The sequence below is a fragment of the Crocodylus porosus genome, unplaced genomic scaffold, assembly GCF_001723895.1.
Source record: "Crocodylus porosus isolate Cpor-Errol unplaced genomic scaffold, CroPor_comp1, whole genome shotgun sequence".
Lineage (NCBI taxonomy): Eukaryota > Metazoa > Chordata > Crocodylia > Crocodylidae > Crocodylus > Crocodylus porosus.
The window spans coordinates 8,286,522-8,299,758 of NW_017728916.1; the positions used below are offsets into that span (position 1 = coordinate 8,286,522).

The following is a 13,237-nucleotide window of genomic DNA, read 5'->3' on the forward strand; positions in this document are numbered from 1 at the left end:
CGGCTTTGTCTGCCGCCGCCATGGCCCACTCGCCCGTCGCCGTGCAGGTGCCCGGCATGCAGGTGAGCGCCCCGCGTCGCCCCGCTCTGGGGCTCGGGGCGCCCCTCACGGGCCCCTGTCGTGGGGCTCGGGGCGCGCCTCAGTGGCAGCCCATTGTGGGGCTCGGGGCGCCTCACGTTGGCACCCCGTTGTGGGGCTCGGCATGTGGGCACCCCATTGTGGGGTGTCCCTTGCCGGTGCCGCTCTTTGGGCTCTTGACACCCCTCTGTGGCGCTGGCAGCAGCCAGCGCTGGGTTTGCGGTGCCCCCGTCGCGGGGCTGCAGGCCCCTCTGTGGGTGGGGTGGCACCCCGTTTCCAAGCCCGGCGTGCAGGTGGCGGTGTGACGGCCTGGCAGTCGGGGACAGGTCCGAGCCTGCGCTCGTCAGTCATCGGCTTATCTTCTTGCACCTCAGGGCACCCTTCGCAGGACCGCCCGCCGTGCCCAGCGCCAGGGTCTGCAACGCTGGTTCTCCACCATGGTGCTGCAGCGCCCGGGGCGCCTCGAGAAAGGGTGCCGCGCACTGTTAAGTGTGCAAGTGTGGTTCATAAGATGAACCTCTCAAGTTAGAAATCTGTAAGAGTGAAATACTTTCTGACCTGGGGTCTTTTTAGGTTTTTTGCAGCAGAAAACATGCTCTTCTTATTTTTCCATAGCTGAAAACCAAGTGAGAGGTAAGAGCTGCCATTTTCCAGGGCATGATGCAGGCCTCGCCGCGGGTGCGTTGATCCTAGGAAGGTTGAGAACCGCTGGTCTATAAGGTGCATCAATGACCTGCCTTCTGTTTGGCTGCAGAGGAAGAGGGCTATAAATTACCTCTCTCTAGTCCACAATATCAACACCAGCATTGACTACAAGCTACTTTAGTTCCCCATTGGAAGATCTTAATTCTCATGTAAAGCCTAAATTAGCTTTTAATCCAAATTGTTCCATTTTTTGGAATGTGTCTCACTTTTTTCCTCATTAGTTATTATAGGTCTTGATGAGTGTCCTGATCAAGAGACTTACTCCCCAATGGTGTGTGCCCATGAATTTTGAAAGGCTTTTTGTAAGAGTAAAGGAATGAACACCTTCCCCTGGAAGTACCCTGCTGTAACAGATGAACAATTCTCTAGCTATATAAGTATTTTCTTTGTTAATGAGACAGTCATGCCTCTGAAATTTAGGTAGCCTAAATGATGCAGTAGCCTTTAGGATGTATGCTAGAATGAATAGCTGAATCAAGGAAGGTTCACAACTGCTAGTAACAATATCTTCAATACCACCTGCATGTGGTATTTAAGGCATTTGCAAATGTAATTATACACTTTCTAAAATGGTAAAGAATGAACTTTTAAAAGTAGGCCAAGTTGGTAAGGTAAAGTTACTACTTTTGCTTTTATCTTCAGGATGTTTACATTTCCTGAATTCTGTTACATTTTTCTCCTAAACGAAATTATTTTGCTAACTTTCTGTTGATGCAAGCAGACATGAAATCATTCTTTCTCAGCTGCTTAGAATTTTAACCTGCCAATTTCCTAGGTATTTGAAATGTATCTATATTATTAATTATGCAGATTTAAAACTTAGGCTAGGGAGCTGTGATGGTAGAAGGACACTGAGATTTATTTTTAGTTAAGTGCTGTGATGTGACAAGGTTTTTCTTACATCGCTTCAATAGCCTCCCCTCCCATTTTTTTTCATTCAAAATCCTAGACAGTCCATACTTATACTTTAATATTTGAATATATTGCTCATCTCTTCCATTAGGATTTACTCTGGTTCAAAAAGGACCCTGAAATTATTATAAGTACTGTTTTCTAAGTTGATGCATTTTATATATGTTTCCTTCCACTGGAGTGATGTTGTTAGTTTAACCCAGACCCCTTAGTATATTTGCCTAGGTTTTATGCATATTTTCTTAACTTTTACATATGTACAGATGCTGACAATTAAGATATTTTTCCCCGGAGGTTATTTTATTTTTTTATGAAAGCCAATATACAAATCATTAGAAGCTCTCCTAGGATGCAAAGAATTTGAGTTAACAGTGAAATTAATCTTTACCTTATTCCTCTGAAAGTGTGGAAGAGATGATTGGGATATGGGAGTGGCTTCATCCTTTTTTAACTCTAACTTCTGTTCACTATTATTTAATAAGGGCTGTTGAGGTAGTTAAAGTGTTACCTGCTTCTGGTCAGTGTTTTGAAATAAACACCTGCTGTTTGATTTAAGAAACTAAGCAGATCCTTGTTTGTCCTGTTTTGATTTATGGGACCCAATAGTTACGTTAAAATTCGTGCTGGGAAAGATGGGGAGGTTTTTAGTCTCCAAAGCATAGTCTTATACCCTGTATGTAACATGGGAAGGATTTTATTTATTGTTGGAGTGGAAGTAGTTTAAGATGGTTCATGTTGTCCCTATGACGACTTCAGTCGGTAATCTGATATTTTCCTTTACCCCCTTTTAATTCTAATAAGAAGGAAAAGAACATTTCATGAACAAAAATAGTGTCATTTATTATTCAGCTTATTTACTAATTCCACAACAAAAATATATATATATTGATGCTGTGGAGACATTTTTCTGGCTTGGTTAAGCCAAATAACTTGAAAATAATGTTTTCCTATTTAAAATACATCCCAGTACTGGAAACTAGAAAGCCGTATTGAAGTCACTAAAGTAACTTTAACTCTACCTTATAAAACCCTGACAATAATAGAAGGCTCTGAAACAGTCTTATCTATCACTCTGATGAGTAGCTACCAAAACATTTAATTAGGCAGTGGTTGCATAGACTCCAATTTGCTGTACAGCCTACATTCAGTTGAAGAAAAAACATGTACCTTTCAATTCCTGATTACACAAATAGCCCACTAAATATATTCTCTTCTCACTGTTTGCCAAGCTTCCATTTGTACAGACACAAGAGTTTGATGTTAGGTTATCTTTGCATTTGAACTTTAAAGTCTGGTTCATAAAATTATAGCATTTAGAGCTAAGGCTATCATGGGTACTGAAGACTGTATTTAGTATTGCCAGCGTGCATATAAAAGTTCTCAGCGGTGTAAACGTTTAGTATTCTACCTACAGGTTTGATATATAGTGTGTTTTATATATTTAAGGTTAGAATAAAAAAATGAAAGGTACTTGGAGCTGTGGGAGCCCAGCTGAGGTTGTCTAGTGTTGTGAGTTCTTTGAGTTGTCCTTGTCTTCCAGTTAGAGTTAACTATACTTCACAACTGACTGAATTTTCCTTGTCTATTTTTTTGTGGGGAAAAAGTAGTGAAAGTAGCTCCTGCTGATGGAATAAATTGTCTCACTGTAAGATCTTACTGTACTGCCACCCCTGTAAGGGATCCAGCTGAACTGAAATGTGTTTCTAGGTAGGGATAGTGGGAGAAAGGAGTTCTGCTGCCTTGAACTGTCTCCCCCTAATAGGTTGGTGTGTGATGGGGAAAATAATGGCTACTGCTGGTGTTAGAGAAGGGATGTTTAGGTACAGTGATTCTTTTTTTTCCCCCTCTTCGATCCAGTAGGCCAGACATATAACTGAAAGGGGCTGAAGAAAGTTCAGGTGAGCAGAAAATTCCGGTTCTTTGCTGCATCCTTCATTTCAGATGGGGAAAGCCTGAGCTGGGCATCTGTAACTAACTGAATCTTACGTTTTACTCAACGTTTTTAAAGTTGGACTTGCCAGTGTCTCCTGTGTATGATGAATGGCCAGTTACTATGAACAGTAAAGGCAATTTGTACTTAATTGTTAGTGTCATAAGTGCCTGACTTGATTAGGCAAGGTTCTTTGGGCAGATGCGATATCTTGTATTAGACTTTTCCAACTAAGTGGTTGGAAAAAATGTTCTTTGCCAGCTTTCAGGCACAAACGCCCTTCTTCAAGCATACCTATTTTTGTGCCCGGAAGCTGGCAAAGAACATTTTTTCCAACTAAAGAACATTTTTCCAATATTTTTTCTAACAAAGAACCTTGCCTGCCTATGTCCTTAGACCAACATGGCTACAACCAACAACCCTGACTTTTTTTGATTTTTTTTTTGAAGACAGGCCCTCAAAAAGGAGGGGGCATACAATTTTTCTGTGGGTTCCTCCACCCTCAATAGAAGATCACTTGAGAAATAAGGCCTTTTACTTGGAGAAGTGGTAAATGAACTCTTCCTTTCCTGGTTTCAAACTAGTGTGGAAAACCTGTATTTGTGTAATGTTTAATGCTAGTGAAAATATCTCAGAGTATTCAGCACACAGGATACTAGTGAGAAATTATTTGTGGGTGAGGATAGCATGCAAATCCTTTATGAGCAAATGAGGTCTCTGCCTCTCCTAGAGGAAGAAATATTATTTGGCTTGTTTTTTGTCCAAAAAAAAAGGTGGTACGAGGTAAAATAAAAAATTCTAAGAAATTACTTAGAAGAGGCCAGTTTACAAACTTGTATACAGGGTGGAACCACTCTCCCACACCACCCTCCCATCCCTCAAAAAAAATTCTGAACAGCATCTTCTTTGGCTCTTTAATCTTTTATGATCTCTATTTTTCTCTTCCTGTGATTCAGTGTCTTTGTATCCGGTTGGATATACTTGTCGTGGATGGAAAGGTCTGACAACATGCTGCCTAGTTGTTTTGTGCCCTAAATGCTCCCTCCAGCCCTCCTCTTTCCCTCTGGTTGCTTCACTGGCATCTTCTAGTAGTTCTTATCTGCCTGTACTGGAGGCCACAAGGCTGTGTTTTGTCCTATTTTTTTTTTTTTTTTTTATTTTATTTTCCTGACATCCCGGCTGTCTTGAAATACAGAGCCTTACTTCTTCTAGAAATGGGGAAGAACAGGGAGCACCACGAGACTGAACTATGGCCCAGAACTTGAGGACTGTTGATTCTACTCTTTGGCTATCAGATGAGTGTCTGAATCCGGGAACTGGGGAGTCTCTAATAGTAATGCTCTTTTCTTGGTCCTTCAGTCCAACTCCAGGGACACTTGGATGTAATTTAGTTGAACATAGTTATCAGGTGGATAATAGGATAACAGGCAGCAGCTAAGTTTTGCACATTATAACACTTTGTAGCCAGAAACCAACAGGAAGCTGATTCATGACATGGAGAAGGGATTTTTATGACAGCTTCATTTGATATGATAAATTTAGTTTACCTCATTTATTCAAGGTCACGTACCTTCAACACAGGCTTTCTTCAATGGAGTGCCTGAAGCTGGTTGGAAGTGTGTGCTGCTTCACAGCTGTAATGTACCTTGTTTTAACTGTAATGCACACAGATACTACAAGTCACTCTGTTTATGCCATCTAAGTACAAGCTGGTTTTGGTAGATATCCTTGAGTTTAAAAGGAGGTAGTGGAGAAACTTAAAACTCTAGCAGAGGATCGAGTCAAAGAACAGTTTGTTTATCGCTCTGTTCAGAAATTAGGTATATTCAGATGGTTCTTGCACATGTCCAGATGTTCAGGTTCTGCTGGGGGAATTGCCATTTTCCAGGCAGAAAACGTAAGTGTGCAGACATTTAGGCTTTTTCTCCCAGAGCATAAGTGGCTGCTCTGGAAGAAAAATAACCCAGGAACAGCCAGGGTTCAATTGCTCCTAAGAAACTGAACGTCTGCACACTACTTTCCTTTGGCTTAACTGCTCTTGGAGACAGGCTCCCACACCTTCCAGAGACTGAAGTCTGGAGATGGTGTGGGGAGCAGTTGTTCTCCATATCCCGTGCTCTGGGAGGGGAAGAGCAGCTGGCAGCTGTTCCTCACCTCCTCACAGGTGAGTTCCTGATATCGGAAGCAAGCAGGGACTTTGCTGTGTTAGTCCCTTTACTTGGGTCCTGAGTATTAGAGCCAAAGGCAGGGAGCACTGCTCCTCCTCCCCTACTGCAAGGCTGGGAGGTTGGGCTTGCAAGCCTGGCACTTGGCTGTATCCACTTCCCCTTGCCTCCCCCTCAGCAATTGCCACTCAGCAATTTAAAAGCCATCAGGGCTGGGAAAATGGGCTCGGGGAGAGCTTTCCAAGCCTGCCTTCCAGCCCCTCTGGTCTCTTCTTTCCCCAGTACTGCTCAGCTGAGTGGCGGGGGCAGCCATTTAAAAGCTGGAGGGGCCAGGAACTGGGCTTGGGCTTCCCTTTGCTGCTGGCACTGTCCAGCCCACCCAGAGCAGTGCCTGGCAAAGCACTGTGACAAAACACTCCTGCCTTGCTACAGAGTGAGGCAGGTTGCTGTATCCCTGCAGCAAGGCACCAGAGCCGTACCACCGTGGCTGAGTGCTGTCCCCTGCTCCTTGCGGTCCTGATGCTGATGAATACCATAGATAGCTTTCCTGTCTTCCCTGCCTTGTGATTCTGGGTCAGAAAACACATAGCTAAAGATACTGGGAAACTGCTTAGCACTGTCAAGACCTATGGAGCATTTGGCTTTTAAAATGGTTCTGCTTTAAAAAGCACTTTGGGATTCTGCTTTTAGTCTTTCAGCAGTTTCTGCATCGAATGCTCTTGATGTGCAGAGAAAAACGTATTTTCTTAACTGCCGGCCCTGCAAACAGCTTGAGCTCCAGTAGCCAACCTGTGTTGTTTTTTTTCCCCTATTTTGCTCATCATCATCATCAAGTTGTCCAAGACAAATTAGACTTCATTGATACATGTGCAGCCTTATTTTCTTCAAATTTTGCTGGCATTGGTACCTGCCTTGGAGTTGCTTAGGTGTAGCTGATGGGGAAATTAGAAAATGCTTCAGTTTCTGGTGCGTGAGAGAATCCCCAGTGATCTGTTACTGGTGGGTTTTTTTGAAGGTTTGGAAGGAGTACAAAGCTGTAAAGTATACTTCTGTCCAGTGCATTAGCTTCTGTGTGCATCAGTTGAGTGCATTAACCACAAATGCATTCCTTTTCACCATAATTGCTATGCTGTTTTTACCATCATCTTCTATCAGTTTAGGCTAGGGCATCATTGTCTCAAGAAAGATGAAAATGTTCATCTGCAATTAGGTTTTCCACTTCAGAAGTGCACAGCTATTGTCTGTTAGGCTATTCTGCAGTGGATCATTCATGAATATTCCAATGATGTGATCAACATTGGTTGGTTTTTAATGCATGGCAAATATCCGTCTTCTCTGTCAAGTTTTACTTATAATGTTGAAATGTTTTCTGTACTTTGTGTTCACGTAAAACAGAGGGAATGTACCTAGGAACAAGAGTGGCTTAGTAATACATATGGAATCGCTTGGTTTTATTTGACAGTATTGCTTGCTTATGCACCTATACTTGGGACTGGTTTTTAAATGACTGCACGTATTAACTGTAAAAACAGAAAATTACTTATATTACCTTTGTTTTCTTTTTAAACATGATGGTTCAGTATTCCTTTAAATGTGAATAGTTTCTTTTTCTCTTAACTGCTGATGCTTTGCAACGTGCCCAAAGCCACAAGGTCAGTGGTAGATTCTTACGTGCAAGCATCTCAATTCTGTTGGAAGCCCAGTGTGGCAGGTGGTCTAGCAAAGTTTGTCCCAGGTGTAGTAGTAAAAATATTTGCAGGTATCTATGCTGAGTAACTGGGGAGACTTTCAAAAGAGAAAAACAAATGATCACCAACTAATATACTTTTTTTTGAATTGGCAAAAGAGATTTTGTTTTGCTTCTGACATTACTGGACAGTTCTGTCATCAGTTGTTTTATTTTAAGCCAGCTAAATTGTGTCTTGTATTACCTTAAATTTTGGTAGCCGTGTGGAAAAGTGGTTAGGTAGAATTCTGTAGTACCAAGTAAGCCAACTTAAGCCCGTAGTACTACTTAAGCCTTTTCTTGGTGCTCGTCTTATATGTGCCATGTTTTGTTTTTGGGGTTTTTTTGGCTTTTTGTTTTCTTTTGAAAATTCGGTACAAGTTAATGGTTATGGGGCGAGTATGCAACAAAGGCAGAATTGTCTGGAAAGCTGTGGCAGAACTGCATGCATGCTCTCTGGCAGAACTAAACAGTTGGTGAGGGATTGTGAGGAGCCACTTCCAAATCCTATTCCTTCCTTCTGATTGCTGATCAGTGATGTTTGAATTCCCTCCAAATGCAGCTTCATTGGCTTTTTTAGTGTGCCTGTTTAGAGAACCACTATTTGTTCTTTAAAGTGTAACTTGTCTAGCTAGTTCTCATTCTGCAGGTCTATTATCTTGGCTAGTTTAGTTGCATATCAGCATCTTGAATGTGGATCTGTCTCTCAGCACTGAAGAAGAGCTAAATTCAGTCAGTGTATAGTCTGATATGCTGTCAGGCCCACTCTGCCAAAAGTGTTCACCAACCAAAGGACTTATCGGTGAAAAACAATATCGTGAATTACAAGATACCAGTCATTGACTTGCATATATGCTAATGCATCTCTGAGCATGGCTCTTTGGAGACATGCTATACCATGTGTTCATTTGCTACTTGTGTCAGGAAGAAGCATGAGCCTTTACTGTGAATCCTACCCTGTGAAAGAGGCTTTAGGATCGTAGGAAAGTAGGGCTGGAAGGGACCTCACAAGGTCATCTAGGCCAGCTCCTTGCTGAAGGCAGGATCATCCCTGACTAAACCACCCCAGTCAGGTGTCTGCTCTACCTGCTCTTCAGAGCTTGCAAGGATGGAGAGTCCACAATTTCTCTAGGCAGTCTGTTCCAATCCTTGACATTTAAATGTACAGCCGTTGGTCACGGCAGCCAGGCAACTTGAACCCCAGGGCCTTGGGCTTGGGAAGTCAGTGGGCTGACCCCTGGGCTACAGCAGCAGACCCATAACCTAGATGGACCAAATGATTAAGAGTCAGCTTTCCAGGCTCTTCTACGTGTCAATCCTACGGCAGAAGCTGAAATCTGGAGAGTCCCAATTCAGGAAGCCTACAAATAGGATGAAAGGTTGACAGGACTTGTTGACTCGAGTCTGCCTGGATTTCATATAATGCAGAGGAGTATAGTGGAAGAAGGGAAAAAGAGCAGTAGTTTCTCCTGTTTGTGGTGAGCTGGTAGCTCAGGGAAAGGCTCAGCCTTGGAGTCAAGGGTAATCAGTTGAGGAGTAGCCCTTCAGTCCCGAAGAGAGTACCATTATACTCCTGGGCAGGCATTTCTGCAGATCAGGGTGCTGCTACAGTCTGAATGTTCCTGATTTGGTAGCTTAGGAGATGCCTGAAAATAGGTCATGTACCACCAGGTAGTATCCTTGTCATTCCTGACAGCTATTTATATGGCTTCTGTATCAGAAAGCCCTCTAATCGGATATGGTAGCTACCAGCGCTGCACACATCAAAATGGCAATACTAGACCCAATAGAATCCTTAGAAAGAGACATTGATTTGTTATGCTAAAATACAGTAAATAGACTTTAAAATGCAGTGGAAAACTTTTGGTAGTTGCTATAGATGCAGTGGTTCAATGAATATGTGATAAGCAAGACTTATTTGAAAATCTCTTTTAGTGGACTAGCTTCATAATTGGAAAAGATGCAAATAAGCCTTTGGTTGCAAAACACCCTTCCTCACGACTGGGAAAGAAAAACTTAATAATTTTATTAACCTTTAACTCTCTGGAAGGGACTGCCTTCTTTACTCTTACCTGCAAAGACACAAGAAACTTGTGATTTTAAGCTCTAAAGGGCTCCATTCAGCTGCCTGTGAATCTCCCCATCCCATTTGAAGTTCCTCTGTGAGCTGTTAAAATACAACAGAGCAGCTTCTGCTTTTCTGATGGCACCTGCTTTTAAGAACGGCGGCTATTCATCTCATCGGCCTTGTGGGAAGATGTCAGGAGGTCATGATTTTACTTGGGCTTCATCTGTACTCAAAAATTAAAGGCAGAACTATGTTGATTAGGACTTTGGGACCTAATTGCATGTCTAACTGACACAGATATGCCAGCCAAAAACCACACTGTCAATGCAGTTATACCAGCAAAAAGGAATTTCTTTTATAGCTTGTACTGTTCAGGGAGCTGGTTTAATCTACACCAGGAAGAGAGTTCTTTTGTGTACAAGCTATCTCGTTTCAGTAGCTTGTACAGAAAAAGAAGATATTTGTGCACATGCTAACATTTGGGTTTATGGTTTGTCAATGACTAAGCTGATTTGTTCAAACTATCTGTACTGTCACGTGCCATTACTTACATAGGGATATTGTGATCATATGCTAATGTTATTTCTATAAAAAATTATAAAATGGCTTTAAGGTAAAGCAAGATGCATCTCTGCCTATGGAGGTACTTGTGTTTGTGTAGCAATGTCTATTTGGCCACTAGCATTCAGAAAACATTGCATACATTTCATGACTGTGTGTGGTTTTTTCCTAGTGTCAAAGCTTTAATGCTATTGTCTCTCAGGTGGGTGGTGCAAAAAGCAAAAGCAATGGACTTGTGATCTGATAAGTAGTCAGCTGGCTGAAAGGAAATGTGTGCTATTAAAAACAAAGTGCATTGGATTGTAAGTCTGCATCATTTTTCATTTTATGATGCTTCCTAACACAGCTTTTGTAATTTGTAAGGTAATTTTGTAATTTGTAAAAGATTTTCAAAGCAGTGTATAAAATGGAGAGAATTAATATAAAAGCTCTTTTGGCAAGGAGAAGTTATAACAGTTCTCCTATCTCTTTAAACTTCTAATTCAGATGAATAGGGTTCACACGTTTCTTTAGGCTGGTAACAAAATGTCGTAGGGCAAAAGAATATTTAAACGTCAGGTGTGTCAGACTTCCTCCAGGCTGGATCTGTGGAGCCAGGAATATTTGTAGGATCCAGCTTAAACACTGCATTTGGAGGGAGTCTGTGACTAGATCTAGACCAGAATGCGATCTCCAATTAAGAGGAACCACTTATTATTATTATGAGCTATGCTGTGTTAGACTACTTAATTAATCTATTCAAAATCATGGTGGAGACCAAGTAATATCATTTACATATGTTTTGTTGTTGTTGTTGTTCCTCTGTCTTATTTCCTAGGTATGAATATATGAGGGGTAGAGGTGATGCAGGTATAGATTAACAAGGTATTGGGTAAACATCTCATTTTAAATGTTTAAATGTTGGTAGCTAATTGGGATTTCTGTTTAAAACAGAGAGGAAAATAATTCCTAAAAGTATGCACATGTACCCAACTCTTTGTGTCATTCTGTTCTGTCCAGAAAACATTTTCTGCTAGTCCTGACTTTCATTTGAGGTGTCTTCCTGTTTGTTTCTGGTCATCTTCTGGCACTTGCCAACCTGCTCTCCTGCTTTCCAAATTTTGGAATTCCAAAAAAAAGTTCCGTGTATGTTGTCTCTCTTTCCCCCCCTGCTTTTTATGTTTTTTAAAGTTGTTCTTTACTGTAGAAGGGCACACAGTTCCTGATCCCTAGCCTGTCATCAATTTTTGCTCTCTCACCCGCAGTTTTCTCAGTTCCCACGATAAATCCCTCACACGAATGCTAATTTTGGTCCTGGTGCCATCCTTGTTTTTCTTAGCATAAGGGTTGGCTATGCTTATCCAGGACTTACAAGTTGTTTTGGGAGTTCTCTGGTTAGTTAGGTGGTTAAAATGAAGTGATTGGATTAATTTTTAATTACTCTTTTTAGTTTGCTGACCTTCAGATACATTTTACACCATTTAACTATTGCCATTGAACAGTTAGTACATTAATTTTTTGACATAAAAGGCTCTGTTGTTTTCCATATTTGACTTCTATAGCACTCTTCTCTGATGTACTTCATGATATTTTACAAATAGTAATAAACTAACCCTCAAAAGCTAGCAGTTAAGGTATTGTCTTCAGGTTACCAGTCCTGCGTATCTTCAGGCAGGGAAACTCCAGAAGTCTGAGATCATTCTGCTGCTGTCACAAATCTTCCAGCCGTAGGAGAAGAAAGACTAATCTATCCCTAGCCTTGCTAGAAGACGTAGGTAATAGACCACTTCTTTCCTAAAATTTGGGCTTTAGCTTTTCACTAACTATCAAGATTCAATTTTGGTTTAGTAACTACTGAGTTTTCTTAGTGACTTGCTGTATTTGGAATAATCTATTAGTTATCAACAGTGCTGTGTGGCAGTGGTTTCTGATAGTACCCAAAGGTCCCATTTTGCATTTGGGATTGTGGGTGCTTTATGTACAGAGATAAAAAGACAATCTCATTCTCTTTCCAGATGGATAAACATTTTAAGTTAATGGATAGATAGGTATATAAAAGCTTCCCCCCCCCCCAGCTTTTTGTTTTTTTGTTTTGAATAATGTCTTTTAATGTAGGTAAGCTGCAAGCTGTAGCAACTGATCCGCTCCTACATCTTAAGCGGTTTTCTTTTCTAAATAAAACTCAGGAGACTCTTAAAAATCCAGATAATATAACAGCATCTCTGGGCTTGGCACAGGAAGTATTCATAGTTTCCTAGTAGTTAGAGGTCAGAAGGGACCTGAATAGATCATCCAGTCTAACCCCCCACCACTGGTTGGAGCACATGCTGGGATCACACGACCCCAGACAGGTGTTTGTCCAACCTCTTTCTGAATTTACCCAAAGTAGGAGTGAGGACCACTTCCCTAGGAAGCTGGTTCCAGATCCTAGCTGCCCTAACAGTGAAATAGTACCTCCTAATTTCTAACCTGAACCTGTTCTCCAGCAGCTGCTGGCCGTTGTTCCTCGTCACCCCAGGTGGTGCTGGGGAGAATAGGACCCTTCCTATTTGCTGCTGATTTCATAGATTTCATAGACGTTAGGGCTGGAAGGAACTTCGGAAGATCATTGAGTCCAGCCCCCCGCCCGAAGGGCAGGAAGTCAGCTGAGATCATAGGATCCCAGCAAGATTGATCTCCCCTGATGAGTTTGTAGGCAGCCACCAAATCCCCCCTCAACCTGCGCTTGCTGAGGCTGAACAGTTTCAGGTCCCTCAGCCTCTCCTCATAGGGCCTGCCCTGTTGCCCTCCAACCAAGCGGTTGGCCCTCCTCTGAACCCTCTCAAGGCAGGCCACATCCTTCTTAAAGTGTGGTGCCCAGAACTGGACTCAGTACTCCAACTGAGTATTGTATTGTCTGTATTGTCAAGACAGAGTGAATGTGCTGGCATCCTGATGCCTCTTGGAAGGAATCTCATGAGAGTTTGTAAAACTTTTTTGAAAACCTAGTGCCTTTCTGCTTTTTGGTTTCATTAGATACAAAACATCAGATCAGCCTAAATGAGACATTTTGTGATTATTTTTTTAATGCATTTTTATTTGCTTGTTTGTAGAGATGCTTGCTTGAAGGTCCT

The 13,237-nt window shown here is 41.8% G+C and overlaps 1 protein-coding gene across 1 annotated transcript in view; it reads left to right on the top strand.

The window, feature by feature from the left end:
* The first annotated feature begins 6 nt into the window (after positions 1–6).
* Positions 7–13,237, top strand: part of STK26 (serine/threonine kinase 26) — a 47,248-nt gene continuing 34,017 nt past the window's right edge. Inside the window, exon 1 of the mRNA XM_019536391.1 lies at positions 7–62. Within this exon, the coding sequence (XP_019391936.1) occupies positions 21–62 (42 nt within the window). The 5' untranslated portion in view covers positions 7–20. The remainder of the gene's footprint in view (positions 63–13,237) is intronic.